Genomic DNA, 17966 nt, shown 5'->3' with positions numbered 1-17966 from the left:
ATATCTGAATGTCTTAGTTGAATTTTCTACTTTTAGTTATTTCTTATATCCCCCTTGGCTTTTCTGAACTCCGTACGCCCTGACCAGCTGTCAAAAGTTATACTTTCTGTAGAATGGATTTTCTTTATCTTTCCCTTTTTCTCCCTTTGCTCTTGAAGAGCTTTATTTTTCAGCCCTTGTTGTTTTCTTTTCTCTCCTTTTTAATAATTCTGTATTTTCTCTTTCATTTCTATCCCAGTTACACTGTTTCATGGCTTCAGTGCAGCTTTAATTGTGCGTCCAACATCACCATAGCTGTGATGGTTTTACTCCTTTCACTCCTAGTCTCTCTGATGCTGGCTTTTTCTCTCAGTGCTGCACTAAGAAATAAGGAAATAATTTTAGGGAATGTGACAAAATTTACTAATAAATTGTTGAGTGTTACAGTGATTGATATCAAGGATTACTGTAATTACCATGAGGCTTGTGAGCGGAGTCACCATCTCTCTAGCTGCTAGAGTTACTGATTGTAACTTATAATTCAGCTTGTTGGGCTGTTCTACTTAAGGTTCAAAATATAATTGTGTGTTTACAGTTGACAGTCTAAACTGTAAAGATACCCAGTAAGATTTTATCAGTGATACATGTTGAGAAGCCAGTCCATAAACTTTTATGAGATGCAACTCAGCTTCATTGCGAGTTGCCGTGTAGGAAGACTCTTCATTTCCCTGAGCTCTGTGATGGTCATGAACATTGATATTCTTTCTTTCTTTGAAGTTCAGACAAGGGGTCCTCAAGAGCTTAAAACCTTCCCAAAGATTTGTGGTGGTTTTGTTGTTTGTTTGTTTGTTTGTTTGTTTGTTTGTTTTAACAAGGCTTTGGCATACATCTACGCAAAGGCTTAGAGTTTAGATTCATAGATCAAAAAAGAGCATCCCAGAATCCTGTAGAAATAACAGTTGTTATTTAAAAGATGGGTGGAGTGAGAAGCAGCTACCCAAGTTTTCTTTCTCTAGAGTATAAGTAAATTGCTGACCTGAGGAAAAGGTTGTGGATCAAGACTTCTGATCAGATGTACAGGCTTCGCTGCGGACCAGCATTACCAGACTTGGTACCAGGGAGGGGCATGGCTGGAGTCAGACCTCAGTCTTCAGCATTTCCTGGTTAAGGCACAACTGCTGAGTGGAGGCATCCAGCCTGGTACAGCAGTTCTCAGCCTCACAACATGGAGCATCTTTTTTCCGTGAACTGCTGGTTAGAATCATAGAATAGAATCATAGAATTGCTCAGGTTGGAAAAGACTTTCATGATCATCAAGTCAAACCGCAACCTAACTATACTACCCTAACTCTAACAACCCACCGCTAAATCATGTGCCTGAGCACTGCATCCAGATGGTTTTTAAACACATTCAGGGATGGTGACTCAACCACCTCCCTGGGGAGGTCATTGGTGGCTAAGGGAACCCTTTGCTTTCAAAGCAGGTCAAAGTTGCTTCATAGAGCAGAGCTGATTAAGCTCACTAAGAAAACAGAGAAAGCAATACTGTTTGTTTTTATTTTTCTGTTTATGAATTAATATATTGAATTATACTGCCATTTAAGACTGGATGCTGATCTCTACTTCATGACTCTAAAGTAGAGAACAAGAAATGATAACGCCTGATTAATTAGGTTGTAAGTATGGTTCAGTCTGTTGAAGGGAGCCTGTTTGTACCTATCAGATCTATTAGTAGGCACTTTAAAATCTGACAGAACAAATAAATGTAAATTGAACGTTTATTGAGACAAAAAGTGAATTTGTCTGGATGTAAATCTTAGCAACCAGATAAGCCAAACTTTTCTAGGGTGATGAAATAAAATCTTTTCATTTTAAAGAATGTCTTATATCATACCATGTTAACAGTCATTAGCATCCTTCCTGACTGTTGTATTTTAACCCTGGCAAGCAGCTCAGCACCACATTGCTTCTCGCTTGCTCCTGCCATGTGGGATGGGGGAGAGATTTTGAAAGGTGAAATTGCAAAAACTCATGGATTGAAATAAAGACAGTTTACTAGGAAAAGCAAAAGCTGCATGCACAAGCAAAGCAAGGAATTCACTTGCTACTTCCCATCGACAGGCAGATATTCCTAGGAAAGTAGGACGCATTGTGCATTTGTCTACTTGCAAACATAATCACTCCGAGCATTCCACCTACCTCCTTCTTTACCCCAGTACTTACTGCTGAACATTATGCCACCTGGTATGGGATCTCATTTTCACCAGGTTGGGTCAGCTGTACCGGTTCTGTCCCCTCCAGCCCCTTGTGCCCCCCCAACTCCTCTTGCTAGCAGGGCAGTCCAAGAAGCTGAAACTTTCTTGGCTCTCCGCAGCACTGTTCGGCAGCAGCTAAACATTGATGTGTTATCACTGGTGTTTTCATCAAAAATCCAAAACACGTGCTCATATGAGACTTTACGAAGACAGTTAGCTCTATCCCAGTCAAAACCATGCCACTGACATTCCTAAAGCAATGTAGACACTGTTGAAATATACAAAATGAATCTTGAACACAGTTTCATAGATAATTTAGATTTATCGTTTTCTCTAAGTAACTATCATGCAGAATAGGTTCTTATGGAAGCTTTTGTTTTGTTGTTCTTTTCCTTGCAGTAATAGCAACATTTCTGTTTCTAAACTCACTTAAATGTTTGGCTCAGGGCTGCGCTGATGGGCAAGAAAAGCAAGAAGAGGGGCCCCAGTGTCTATTTCTGAGCAGTGAGCTATTATAGGGAGCAAACTTTACTTGTCCTCAATGATTTAGAGCTTTTTCATAAAAGATTTATCTCCTATAATCTGGGCTATTAGGAACAGTAGGAGCCATGTTCTGTATGTTAGCATGGGCACATTAAATTAGACTTGTTTCTGTTCTTCCTTAGCTGTCTTCAATTATCTGTGCTCAGTTTTGGCCTACACTTCATTATGGAAACTTTTTCCTTCACAAAGATCACAGGGAGCCAATGATCCCTCATATTTCTTTTTGGTGTGCCATATTGGGGCTCTTGAAAATTTTTGCAGTCATCTATGGCAATTTATAAAAGCAAAAAGCTTTTTGCATGTTGTTGTGAATGATCTGATATGTCACGAAGATTTATCATCAGCATCCTAAAATAAAGAAGATATTTTGTAATCATGGTGATGTGGCATTCAAAGAAAGGGAGTCATCTGGTTCCTTTTAACAGTTGGTCAAGTACATAAGAATAAGGCTTCAAGAAATGGCGTCTGACTAGATTAATATTCCTTTGGCCTGAGTTTTGGAAACCTATAGGTTTAATTAGCTTGGCAATTATATTTGCCGATTCTAGTCTAAAGAGTGTTAACCACTGAATCTCTATTTTCACAATCTTGCCTGTGGTTCTTATGCTTTGGAGAGCTGTTAACTTTTGTGAAAGCAATATATTGTTTCTGAGGCAGCAATGGAGCCCTGTTTTGAGCTAAATTATCAAACTCTGCTATATTTCTTGTCTTTCAAAACATCAGCTCAGCCAAAATCTTAAAGAACATTGGGCTCCAACCATTTAGACATTCATATTAATGCTGTTTTTAGAGATGAATTATCAAAACAAGATGAGGTTACTCATTAAGTAAATATCTGACACTTAGAAAATTTAAAATGCCAAAAAATACAGTAACATTTTCTGTCCTAATTCAGTACATACCAAAGAAAATAATTACTCTGTTAAACTATGTGATGCCAAATCCTTGTATCTGTATTTCAGTGCAGAGGTCAGTTGGCTTGGCCCTTTCTTTTGGAATTCAGCCGTATTAATGTAACAGATTTTAAGTCAGCATTGATGAATGCATAACATTTGTTAGTATGCAGAAGTAGGTAGTTTAGGTAAATGCTTTGAAGCATCCAAATACCAATAGACACAAAACTGTTTCCTGAGAAAGAAAGAGAGAGAGAGAGAGAGAAACTACAGCTATGTATATTTGAATATGTTTATCTGATTCCAGAGTAGTTCATCAGTGAGGGAATTTTTATCTAAGACGCTGATGACCAATGTAACTGGTCTACACTGTGTACTCTGTAGTTGTCTAAGTATTGTATTATAGGCCATTCTAAAATATTCCGAAGTGTACCACAAGGAGTCAGGGATTTGAGACTACTTCACATTTGTAGGAAGTGCAAGTGCAGAGGGAAAAAAAAAGCATTTGAAACAGCATTTCAAACCAGTGAAAGTTACAAATCCTTAGTGCCATCTTGGATCTTGGCCTTTTGATATGGAAGTCTCCTGGACAGGCAGCTCCTTTGATAATTAATTTATTTGTGCTCTTTTCCCTAGGCAGTCATTACAGACTGGAAGGATAGTGTTAGTGGCCTTTTTGGAAAAAAAGAGTAAGAAAGTGTTGCTTAAAAACATAGGAATACACACACGCACTTGATTTGTCAGTTTGCAGGTGAACACACCTTTCCGATGTTATTTAAAAGTGTATATTGAAAGTACTCAAATATTTTCATAAGCTAAGAACTGTCTGAAAATTCTGCATCGTGCTGTATTCCTTTACGCTGGTTTGTTTGTTTTTCTTTTTGAAAACTTAGTGCTAGAGGTCAATATTGCAGCAGGACCAGATGATGATTGTGATGGAAGCTTAATTCCACATTCACTTTGAATGTGTCTTTATTTGTCTTTATGAAAAACAACTTGCCACTCAGTGTGGTAATTTAAAGCAACATCATGATTTAAAATGAGGTGTTGAGTGAGAAACAGTTTTTCAGTGCAGAGCTGCTCTAAGACTTGGTTTAAATTTCAGTGATATAGCAGTATGACATTTGTCCTTCTGTGTCTTTACTAATAAATAACAATACTAGAAATAATCTCAGCAGGGAAATTATTTTACTTGCTGTTTTGTTTTGTATTTTGGATGCATGTTGAAGATGGAGCAAGTTGTTAAGTAAGGGTTTGAGGTCCTGGCTGGGACAGTTTATTCTTGAGCTCTGTTTTAAGCAGCAATGTTGTAATTTTGGGTTTTACTTCCCCTCACAATCTTAGCAGCATTCAGCAGAAAGCAGTGACACCGTGGTCATCTCAGGGTTGAATAATTCCTTCTGCTACATTAAAGAGGAGAGAAATGTGGGAATGGTAGCTGCATATTTCTGCAAATAATGTTATTTCTGTAAAAACTGATGTGATTTGTAGCATTTGCTGTTAAATCCAGCAGTTAACAACCTCTAGAGAAGATATTGAAGTATCTTTATAGAGGTGAGACTTGAGCTCAGTGCTCTGAAAAGAGCAATGTTTTGACTGTGGCAGCTGTGAGGCTGGGGGCTCCAGCACTGGTGGATGTGCACAGCATGAAGACACGCTTGTAAGGTAATGCCTGGAATTGCAGGGAGCTTTCTTGTCTTGTTTTTCTTCAGATTGCACTTTTTCTTCAGACTGCAAGCTTGGTTTCGAGAAGTAGACCATTAAGTTTTGTAATTGTGAAAGAGAACAGGGATTGTAGTTCAGTGGCAGAAAATAAAATGTAAAATGAGAAAGAGAAGAAACTGAAAAAATGCAGTAAAATGCATGTTAGAGTATTTAGCAAGAGTACATACAGAGGTACTAGGCTTCTTTCTGTCCAGTAGTTAAATATTATTCTTGGTGAGTTGAGCTTAATGATTTTTATCCTTGATGTCCTGAATTTTTTCCTGTTTATCTGAACGGAGGGGATTATTTCACAGATTTCACTTCTAATGCAAGTTGTATAGGGTGAAAAAATGCTGATTGGAACAAAAAAGAATGATGGAGTAAGGTCAGCATTGCTACCAGAAAGGAAATTGACTAATTTTATGTGTTATTAGATCAGTTTGTTTCTACTCCTAAATCCATCGTGGTTTTTCAGTGCTTGTTTTACTTTCAGCGTTTGGGGAAGTGTTACATACTGGCTTCTGTCTCTGAGTTTCTGAATATCAGACGTCACTCAAAGCCCGAGAAGCTCCATAAATGTTCACCTCTATTTGGTGGGTGTGTGAGCACACAGAGCTTTTGTAGACCCGTTGTCTTCCCGATGCTTCCTTACAGCAGTGCTGTGGTGTAACCTGGCAGCAGCTCAGCACCAAACAGCCATTTGCTGTGGGGTAGGGCAGAGAAACAGAAAAAAAAAAAAAAAGTAGAACTCATAGGTTGAGATAAAAACTATTTAATAAGACAGAAAGAGGGAAATAGCAATAATGATTTCATTTTTTTAAATTTGTATGTATTTATATATTTTATATATATACACACATACACAAAAGTTGCCCCAAAAGTAATGCCTCCTATTTATTTCTGTGGAAACTATAACCAATACAAAGAGCACAACATCACTATTTGAAAGAGCAAATTCTCAGCTACAGAACACTGTTTTTCAGCATAGTAACCACCATTAGCTATGCATTTTCATCAGCAATGAACAAGAGCATTCATGCTGTGCTTGTGAAAGTCTGGACAAGCAAAGGTGACCCACTGTAGCTGTTGCCACTGCTGAAACGCACCACCCACTATGTCACTGTGCTCACATACACTGTTTGGTCTCCATAAATGTTCGATGAATGTCAGTGGGTGCCATTTTTTCCGTATGGAGGAGTTCAGTGACGCACCATTGCTCCATCCGCAATTCCATGTCAGACACCATTTTGTCAGACCGCCCCTCTGCTGCCATCTGTCATATGGCAAATGTAATGGAGAATTGATGGGAAGGTTCAACCTCTACTGTCGTACCAACAACATCTGCCTCTGACATTGTGAACCAAGATAGTTAAATAGGAGGCGTTACTTTTGGAACAGCCCTTGTGTATGTATATATACATATATACACACACAAAGGAAGTGATGCACAACATCAGTTGGTCACTGCCCACCGAGCAATGCCCAGCCAGTCCCTGAGCATTGGCTGCCCCTCTGGCCAACTCCCCTCAGTTTTACAATTTTTTCACATGATGACATAGGGCAGGGGATATCCGGATGACCAGTCTGGATCAGCTGTCCTGGTTCTGTGACACAGCTCTTTGTGCCCTCCAGCCCACTGACTGGCAGAGCAGTGCAAGCAGCTGAAAAACTGAAACTAAAACATCACTAAATTATCAACGTTGTTTTTCCCCCAAAGGTAAAATGTAGCATTGTATCAATCACTGAGGAAAACTAGCTCTGTCCCAGGTGAAACCGAGACAGCAGGAGGTTGGGGCAGGTGCCTGCACCAACCCCACACCCTGCTGTAAGTGCTGTTACTACCAAGCAAGGCCCGGAGCCCACAGCTTCCCGGCATCTCTCAGCCCAATCCACAGGGCCAGCTGCCACGTAAGCATGCTTCCACCGGCACTACAAAGCATGAAGCTGAGCCCTGTGGGTGTGCCGAGCTGTGCTGGGCCCTTTCTGCCTACTGTACCAGGAGGGCTGTGTGGCATGAGCTGGGCCCGGCTCCGCTCGGAGACGGCTCGCGCTGAATAAACGCGCTGAGAAGAAGTGCAGCTGTGCTTTTTTAATATGCACTGCAGGAGATTTCAGCAGCCTGATGATATATCGTGCATTAATGTTGAAAAGATAAACACATTTGGAGAGCACAGGAAGGCCTTGTGTTTTTATGTTAGCAGAATGCTTCCTAATGAATAAGAACGTGCTGCTGGCTTCACAGAGCCATATGGCAGCTTTTCTAATTTTAGTTCGATGCAGATGCATAATTCTCCCTTGTTTTACCTCCAAAAACCTTCCTGAGATGTCGCATAGTTTTTCCCGTAAGACTTGATCTATAGTTTCTGAGTGAAAAATGCATTCCGGAGCCCGATGGCTGCTGTGCTCCGGACAGATGGATGCTGTGTGATGAAAGAGCAACCTCACCGCATAATCACCACCCCAAAATAGCAGTTAACTTTATTCATAGGCATGGGATAAGCCGGTCTTAAAATTGATTACTGAAATAGCTGCTGTTTCTTAGACACTGGTCTTTTGAGAAATTGCTTGGTTTCAGGGAGAAAAACCAACTTGTGCTGAGGCAACGGGAACCGGCTGACAGGCATGTGTGTGCGTGGTGCCGAGTGCTTTCCCTGCGGTTAACCAGGCGTCAGAACAGCCTACACGTCGCTTGCTGCTCTGCTTCGTCACGTGTTGTGATGCAAAACCACTCATGTTACAGAGTACAAGCTTGCTTTTTTCCTGTTTTTTTCTTTTTTATTTTTGCGTAGCATTACTCCTGTGGAAAACCTCCTGTCTATGACCACAGTCACTGTTAATACTTAGCAATCATCATAGGTATTATTAAATTTATTATTTTCAAGGGTAATACCAACTAAAACTTATCAGTTTGCTAAGTATTATTCTTTCTATTTCACAATAACATTGCTTTCCAATACCGTATCTGGCTTTGCCTTTGGCCAGTTACATACTTTTGCTATTTCCTTGATTGTTTATTTGCATTTTACTTTTGCACAGCAGTTCAGGAGATGTCCTAAGGATCACACAGGGTGAACACGTAAATGCAAATGAGGCAAAGCAAAAGAAGTTGGCGGATGCCTACAAAAAATTAAGAACATGACTTGTTTTCCAGACAGTTGCACTGTAAAATTTAACTGTGAGTTTAAACATGATATAGCATTTACAGTCGCTTTCAAGTCATGTTGCCATTACTGTTGTATAAGGTTCTTTCTTCATTCATGAGATTATTCTAACGTGCAGAACTGAACTTTCTAGTGTCTCTTCCAATAAATCTCTTTGCTTGTATTTTGCTTTGCTTATATTTTGCCTTTTTTTTTTACCTATTACTATAAAGTGTGATTGTATGATTTTAAATGGATATGGCATTTCAATAGTAATTCCAAAAAATTATGAAGAATGTGAATTATATAGGGCACCGGAGAAAGACCATTTTAAACAGTACTGGATACTAAATTTGCACCCACTGCTCCAATTTTTTTCTCTTGACCTCTTTCCTCAGCAATTTGCTGAACATGGGTCCTGCCCTCTCAGTGTTTCACTGATGTGTCTCTTTTGCTCCTCTTGTTCTGCGAAGGACCTGAAGTATTTCTCCAGTGACAAATGTGTGTTGATGCAAATGTCCTCTTTCAGAGCATGCTTCATATTTATTCAGTCCTTTAAGGGGGATTGTTCTTCAGAGAATTTTGTTCTTTACTTTGAAAATACATTTTGGTTGTGCCAAGAGTGTCTAGGGGGAAATACTTCTGTAGCTGATTTCATTAAGGAAGTTGGAGTCAAGCATGGATGAGGACAAAGAGAGCTTTTGGGGTAATCGCACCAACCCCGACTGCCCGTCTGTGGGAATGGAAGGTTTGAAACTCAACCAAGAGGAGGTGAGGCCTGTCAGCAGCACTTCTGAGCCTGCTGTGGGTATCCAGCGAGAGCCCAGAGAACTTGGGCTGGGAGGAACTGAAGGACAGAAATTCAGGAAGGCTTCCTGAGTTTAAATGTAGCAGGAGACTTGGAGCTATTGCTTTTGGCTTCTTTCTCACTGATTTAGGAATTTCTGTTAAACTAAAGAGATTTCACAAAGGTTTCCTTTCAGAATCTGGAAGGAGTTTCAAATTAGGCTTGAGGCTTTCCCAACGGTAAATTTTACCAGAAAATGTTTGTGAAGGGTTTTTTCCTCCTCTTATCTCTGCATGTTAACATAGAAAAGTAAACACTAGAAAAATACCCAATTGAAAATATTAATATGTATTTCAGTATATTACTACTTATACAATTGTAAACATATTCACAATTTAAAGTATAAATTACATCACTGAAATGCTACATAATTGGATGTATATATTCTTTGTACAATCTCTCTCAAGGGTACTTCTATTTTATTTACATTTTTTTGCTCTCTAGGCTAAACTGTTAATTGAGCAGAGCTAATAATTATATATATAATCATCATATATATGTAACAAATACTTGTGAAGTTTATTCCTTTATAATGTAGATAAAGCACACTTGATCCTTGGTAGCTGTATGCATAAAGATGGGTCCCATTTCCAACGGATGCTCCCTCTCCCCTGTCACATAGATGCTGCTGAATCTCTGCTCTGTGCTGCCTTGCTCAGGGGACACCTGGTGATGTTTCCCTATGGTTTACAACAGGGATGGAGCTGTTGCTGCACAGCCGTGTAATGTGTCTGCAGTGGAGAAATCTGGCGGCAGTGGTTAGTTGCAGGGTAATGCCACTGGTCCCCGCAGGGCTTGAGAAAAGGCTTCTGAGAGCCTCTGCAGCTCTTTTTCTGACCCCTAGCATTCAGAAATCATTCATCTGTGCAGAAAAAATAAGCCCTCTGTGCTTCTGATCTGTTTTTAGGCCCCCTAGTGAACCTAAAAAAGATGGGAGAAGTGGAAAAAGTAAAAATAAACTTTACATTTTTGCACTGCTGCCTGACTGCAGAAGCTGGAAATGTTAATAAAAACAAAAATACAAACTTGTGATTAAATACGTTAGTGTTACTAGCACTAGAAATTCTTGCACTGATTGTTCTTTTCCAGCCTTCCTGCAACAAATTCTTGTTCCCAGTTAGCCCCACATGCAGTATCACTGTATCAGTTGGCATTTTGAGTTCTTCCCTTGCCAGGACAGTGCTGCTGATGACCTTTGCATGCGCTGTTCCTGTGTGTGCTGACCAAGGCTTCAGGAGGAGCTTTGTAGTCCAGTCAAAACTGGGTAATTTACTGCACTGCTGAGCATTATCAGTAGCTGCAGTTCATAGCATTGACATAAGTTACTGCTGGACCTGCTTTTATGAGGCTGTCTGAGGCTGTGGTTTCCTATACAGTGCTGCTTAAATAAATGTACGGGGACCTGGGGCCTGAATGTGTAGCCTATTCTAAGCTCTCTGGCCACTAAACTTCTTACACAATTATGTTACAGATCCAATTATAAAGTCTATCATTTGAGAGCACTTGTGATTTATGATGCTTTTTGTTGTGCCTAAAACAATGTTGTGTGGAGAAGAATGTATGTTGTCACCGGTAAGTAGGTAGGTCAGTGATGTCTAAACAGCATTTTTTTATTTTCTTCATTAGCTTTTCTTGTAGCAAGCAAGGTATTGGTTTGGGCCCTGTGTGGGCTAAGGGAAAAGGAAGTGGGGAAGTTAAATGGTTTTGAGGGGCAGCTGAGAATAGAACAGAAGTGGTCAGGGATCTGGGGTCAAAATGGGGGAATGGGAACCAGAGGGGAAAGTGGCCGGTTTTTGGAGACAGGCCATGACGCTTGGTGGGTCCTTGCTGTGACCTGATGCTGCACTTTCTGTGTTAATTACCACTAAAGTCATGAAAACATTCTTCTTTGTGTAAAGCCTTGCCCTGCACATTAAAGACTATAGTTGTTTTTATGAAGATATTTTTTAAATATATAGATACAGATATGTTGTTTGGGATTGATCTGAACTCTGTGGTTGTAAGAGTGGCAAAAAATATTCAACAAGTCTTTTGTATTGAACAAGAGTTGATAATAGTAGCCTTTGTAAATCCATGAAGCCAGGACGTGCTATGTGGCGAACATGCCCTCATGCCGTTGCTCTGCCACATCTGCAGTCCTTGCATAACAGTGCATGCAGGATAATCCCGTGCTCCCTGGTAGTCAAGATGCTATCAATGGCTGCAGCAGTGAGGGAATGAAAGCAGGGAGATGGTATCCATCCCCGTTATAGTATTTTGCAGTATGAAACCAGGGATCACTTTATGATACCAGGAACAGATGGGAAGCAGGTATCATTGCTGACTTTATTAAAAGCTCGGCCCTATTTTTAGAATCTTTTAGAATTCATTTACAATTTTTAGAACGTGTTTTGAGAACTGTATCATCATATGGTGCCAATTTTGCTGTATTGTAATATGTGAAGGACTGTTCAACTTTTCTTCCTTACACCTAATCTCTGCCTTTTGCCAAAAGAAAAATAAAGACACACTTCTGTCCTCAAAACCAGAAATAGATTTCCTGATGAGTTAAATTGGCAGAGAAAGGAGTTATGTTTATTTCTAGTATTTATTTCTATCCAAGTACTGTAACCTTAATGATTTAAGTTATCCAGTAGTCTTAACAGTCCCTCTTCAGAATGCTTGTTTCCTCATTATTCACAGTGGTGTCATATTGTGTATGAACATACCATAAGAAGACAGCTAAGATTGTCCTGTCTCTATTCTCATGAAAGCAAGAAACATTAGAAATCCGTGATGAGACAATCTGAGTGACCAAAGCCCCACTGCCAGCAGGTGGTCACTGATAGGAAAACATCCAGGAGTTCTCAGAAGCAGTTCCTTCACTTTGGGTCTAAGATCTGTATAGTCACACAGCCCTTATAACCTTGGCCAAGAGAAGAACTGAGAGGAAATTTGGCTGCAGTATTGCAGATCTGCAGACAGTGGGAGATCCTGTACATTTGGATACATTTTAATTTGTATGACCAAACCTTTAATTTTCACCAAGCGTGAGTTTGCAGGGACGCGTTGATCCATCTGCACATGGTACTTTCAATAATTCCTACAACAAGTCTTCATTTATTCAGTCACTTAGTCAATGATTTTTCGATATAGAAGGACTAAATTATTGTTATTGTAGTTTCAGTGGGATTTCATGTTTATTAAAATAATCTATTTCATAATATTCAAAATAAAAAAACTTCAATAATGTATTGTTCTAGATTTCAGCAGAGTTCTTTTACATAATTACTTGAAAAACAATAAAAGAAAGTTGTTCTGTGTATAGAACAAGAAAGAAAAAATATTCATTTCATTAACTTAAAATGTACATAAAATTTGTATTTAGCATAGTGTTGTTATTACTTTTATTATTTCTCCCTTAAACACTGATATCATTCCTAGAATAGAAAAAATAATGCGGTCCATTACCTGCTAGGAATTTTAAGCCCTCTTGATTTGAAAGTTGCAGCATGTATGAATGTCCCTTACATTTGGAGTAGGGTATGATCTGTGATACTGTATATTACTTATTGTAACATGTGACATTATACTCCAGAAACCTTAAATCGTTCTTACTTGTAATTTTCAAGTGCAGCACCTGAAGTCGTGCATACTTCTAGTAACATACTGGTAAAGCGGTGTGAAAACTGTGTGATAGTAAAAATGTGGGCAGAGGCCTGGGGACAGAAATGAGACCACTGTTTCACGGTATTCAAGCAGCAGATTGCAGACTTGGGTTTTCCTTCTAAATAGAGCCATCATGGAAAAGCTGTGCAGCTGTGAGCTCTGCATACTCTGTGGGATCAGTTCTTAACACACCTCATTCCTGTCTGTTACTCACTGCACCTCTGTAAGGAGTCCTTGTCAGTGCCCAAAGTTATATTTTGTAGTTTAGAATATCTAGCAGAGAAAAAGCAGAAAGGATTTACTTTGCGTCTTCAGACTTCACAACTGAGAAGCAAATATAATCGTTATATTTCTGTTGAATTGTGATGGGAGATTATTCGATCTCATTTTCAGTACTGTTGCACTGTAATACACAGTCTCGATTTTCCTGTGTTCTCTTTCTGTGTTGCTTAATGAGTACTGCTCTGTCATTTAATGCATAGTTCTCTTTATTGCAGAAAAAGCAGCAGCAGCTAATGAAGATGAAGTGCAAAAAGCAGATGTGTCATCCACGGGTCAGAGTGTCATCGACAAGGATGCACTTGGACCAATGATGCTTGAGGTGAAGAGCACAAAATTCCTTTATTTAAGCCAGTTCTGCACTCCCTTGGATGAAGAGCAGTGTAAATGAAGTGAAACAATGCAGTTGGAGGCTGCTGTAAAAGAATGGTCAAGCGATGCAAACCATTCTGGCTATTTAGGATTATGGGATTTAGGAGCAGCAGCACATTTCTGCTGGGTTTGGTGTTGAAATTGTCTTTGACTCAGGGTGGGGAGAAACAGAGAAAGAGATGATTCAGCTGCTTTATTATGCAGTTTTGGGGTTGGTATGTGCGTGTTTTATTCATGCTAAACCACGACAAATTTGGAAGAGCTGCTGTACCTGAACATTGGCTTGCAGATACAGTAGTACTTGCATGAGTAATGCTTACTTTAAAACTGCATGTCACTGCTGTACAGTTTTCATGATTTATCATCCCAGCATTTCCAGCTTTACTCTTTTCCTTCTAGAACAGTAAAGTAATCTTGGAGAGCTTTTCAGGATATGTATTTCAGTTCATTTAGTAAAGATTTCTGCCTGATTCTAGCTGTTATTTTCATAACCGAACGGGCTGCATGGTTAAAACCTGCTGTCTAAATGCAGTAATAGTAATGTTGTGTAGGTATACTGTCTGGGATCCTCCTGTCATATGTTGCTGTCCTTTGGTACTACTGCTTTATCTGATAAGCTCACTTGCAAACTGTTTATTCCTGTTCTGGCTTCGGGCTTCATCCGTAAGAAGAATAAACATCACTTCAGATAAAATAAAACACAAGCCCTGAATCTATCTGGAGGAAGAAACTTTGGCTGAAGTATAATTATTCTGTCATTTCTGAATGTTGCAGTAGCAGGATGCATGTTTTATCAGTTTTGAGTATTTGTAGTATCTTTCCTGATTTGTTTGAGGAAAATACAGTTTTCTGTACTATGTAAGAAATAAAGGCTCCAAAATCATACTACTGAACGTAAGGAAGATTAGACAGGCTGGAGTGAAAACATTCTGCTTTGAAAAGCTGAATTGATCTAATTTCATATTTATTATACATGCTCGCTGAATTGAATGTTGTTACTTTTGCTATCATAGTTAAACATTCCTCTCTTACACTGCCACATTAAAATTTATCTTCAAGTTCCATTAATGTAATTGTAAGGACCTGTTTTAGTCTCAGGGAAAATAAGGATAAAATTATTTTCCTAGCTTGTCTTAGATGATTGGTTACTGCAGCAAACATCACACAGAAAATCGCCCGTCTGTTCATTTATTCCAATTAATTTATTTTTCCTTCACAGTAAAACCATTGCATATTAACAATGAAATATTGCGGAACTAAATTAATAAACTGTGTTCCTCTGGTAATAAGAAACTTAAAAGGACTGAAAGTTGTTACACATTTGCTGTGAAAAGACTCTAGATACTTTTGGGGTCTTTATCTCTTTAAGGAAATGCAATTAAGTGATTTCATCTTTACAAAACTCCCCTTATGCAACCTCTTGAAAAATCTACTCTTTCTCCATTGCCATACAGTAATAAAAATGGCAGCGCTGATGAACACTTTCTGACTTGATTTGCTTTAGAAACATAATTGTCTGGTTTTATTAAATAATAAAGCTGAGGAATCCTCAAACTAGCTGAAGAAAGTGAGTAAAATTAATCACGCAGCTGCCTCTGAGGAATATTTTAACATATTTCTTGGTTAAAGCAGAAAAGAAGATATGGAAAGAGTGTAAAAAATAGTCAAGAGAGAGCTGGCAAGAGCTCAAAAAGAACACAAATTTATTCTCTGTTCCAATATATCATCTAAAATATCTGTTCTTGTTTTCTCTTCCAGCATGTTGCCCATTATTTGTTCCCTCACTGTACCAATAGCTCTAAAGAAAAGTGTGCTGGTCTTCAATATTGTTCTTCTTGTTCATTGTGGAATACATGTTGGAACAGAATTAAGAAATCATTGCAAAAATGGAAGTTTCAGAAATATTTAAGTGGCTTGGTGTACTACTTTGCTCAAAAGCCTGCTGCTTACCTAAAAGATTGTTTTATGGTGGCTTATGCCTCTGAACAGAAAGAAATGGGAGGCTGGGCCGTAGGGTGTGTTCCCCTGCCTATGCTGCTCTGGGCCAGATGACCAGTTCTGTGGTCAGCCCAAGCAGCAGCTGTGAGGAAGCAGCACAGAGCACTTCCTTGGCAAAGAAGGTGCTGTAGGAGGAAACAGTAGGGAAAACTGAGGATTATTATGGGATGCCAGCAACTAATAATCACTTTCTTGCCCTCTCTGCCTTTGAAAGTCTTCTTAGGACTGCGATAAACATCTGCTCTGGCTTTGGTTTCACAATCCCTTTGAATTGATGTAAGCGTGGACTACGGCCAAGCAGAATGGTTCGGCCAAACCCACACCCTTCTGCCAGCTCTAAAAGCCATGTGGTTTCACGGTGGGCCAGGGCAGGGGACTGATGTGGCCAGCATGTAATTTTTCTGTTCTTACATTAGTTTTCAGCCAGTTGAGCTCCCTAGTCCAGCTCTTGATATCCTCAGAAATGCTGCTGAGGGAGGGGGTTGTTGTGGTGTGGAGGCGACTTGAGCCAAAGAGGTTGTGCTTCCCTCGGCTTCAAGCAGTGGTGAAATGCAGTTTAAGACAGTAATCTGTAGCAGAGACGCTGATAGAAGATAACATGAGAGCCGTCATTAATTGAATCTTGTAAATCGTTAGTAGTTAAACCAAATACTAGTCAGCACAAAAATGGCATGGATGTTATGAAAGCCCATGGAAAGGAGGGAACTTGCTACAGGAAGTGAATTAGCAGGAGGAGCCGAGGATGATCAGAAGCAAAACGGCAACAACAAAAAGCAAAGTCAGAGATTAGAATTTGTGACAATTAACTGATGAAAAAAGACCTAGATTATCTTCATTTAGAAGAAAAGTATATATTCCTCGCAGAGTGGGTCCAGCTTGAGCAGGCAGCACAGGGCCAGTGTCTCTGGGGAAGCAGATTTTACAGCCTCTTTGTGCAGCCCCTTCCCGTGTCTGAGCACCTTCATGGTGATTTATTTTACTTGTATCTCTGTGAAGATCCCTACGTTGCTGCCCCTTGCTGTTGTGTCTTGTTCTTCCCCTGTGAACCTCTGAACAGAGCCTGTCTCTGTCTTCTATTTGTCCCTCAGGTAGGTGGCTGGGGACAGAAATATGATCTTTCCTTGGCCTCCTCTTTTGCACTGTCTGGATCAGCTAACTGCTCCATAACACTCAGTATTTTTCAGAGGTATCTGTAGCCTGAGAGCATGAGAATTGCCTGTTAAAACCAACATGGAAGTTGTATCGAATGCAAGTTTGGTCATATCAGTAAACACCACATGCCTGTATACGCTTGCTGTGTCCGCTCCTCCTTGTTAGGCTGTTTTGCAGTGAGCTGAGTTCAGGTTTAATTTGTATCCACTCACTTCAAAATCTGATAAATCACTAGTTACCAGTTTTACTGATTTACTTCTGTTGCTGCATATGCAATATAGTGTTTTCAGGTTTGAGATTGAAAAGGGTGATTTCCCACCACCTTATAGATAGGTGAAAAAGTCAGGCAAAGCTGCAGGGGTTAATTGGTAGTTGAATGCTTAGATCAAAAGCTTTTTGTGTTCTAAGTTTAAATCCCCCTTGTTTGCTCATATGACATACGTTTAGTGGGACATACCCTAAAATGTTTCTAGCTTGCACAGTCATGTTCGCATCTTAAGAAAGTTTGCATGAGAAGATTTTCCTGATACTCAGGTTTATTCTTTATCCTGACAGGTAGGAGTGAAGTAATATTTGGGTTAGGTTTCAGATAGCACGCAGCAGGTATCTGTGAAAGAATCCTTTAGCCAGGTTGTCACCGTCAAAAGAGATAAGAGGGGAACCCATCAACATAATGTAAGAAATGCTTTATTTAGTCGCTTGCACTCAGAAATTGTAAGTCATATAGAATACTGTGGAGCTGAGATGAAAAGATGAAATTAAACTGGTGTCAAATAAGAAAAAGAAAACAGCCCTGTGAGCAGGAACTAAAGCTATGGGATCCTCATTACACCCCACTACCTGCCATCATCTGCAGGGCAGGCTGGGCTCCCTTTCCCTTCCTTTTTAACGCCCCCAAGTGGGTCTTGCCTTCCTGGCTGCATGGGGCCTACTGCTCTGCAGATACCTTGCTTGGGATGTCAGGAGAGCCCTACTTCCTGCCATATGTCAGCAAGTCCTGCTGTAATTTCCTGGGCTTCTGCACCAATCTCCCTGTGCTGAAAGGAGGATGAACAGGCTCTAGGTTTGGCAGAACTGGCTTCTAGTACAGGTTTCCTACTTCATAGGCAGGCAGCTAAGCAGCAGCATCTTCCGCTGTTTAATTTTGTTTGATTGG

General features: G+C 39.8%; 1 protein-coding gene across 12 annotated transcripts in view; it reads left to right on the top strand.

The window, feature by feature from the left end:
* NCOA2 (nuclear receptor coactivator 2) overlaps positions 1–17966 on the top strand; it is a 191503-nt gene that overhangs the window by 123622 nt on the left and 49915 nt on the right. For all 12 annotated transcript variants that reach the window (XM_021385615.1, XM_021385614.1, XM_021385611.1 and 9 more), the window contains one exon: positions 13507–13610. In XM_021385615.1, the coding sequence (XP_021241290.1) occupies positions 13507–13610 (104 nt within the window). The remainder of the gene's footprint in view (positions 1–13506; positions 13611–17966) is intronic.

The sequence above is a fragment of the Numida meleagris genome, chromosome 2, assembly GCF_002078875.1.
Source record: "Numida meleagris isolate 19003 breed g44 Domestic line chromosome 2, NumMel1.0, whole genome shotgun sequence".
Lineage (NCBI taxonomy): Eukaryota > Metazoa > Chordata > Aves > Galliformes > Numididae > Numida > Numida meleagris.
Note: the sequence above shows the minus strand (reverse complement) of the source record. Positions and strands in the feature narration are given on the sequence as shown.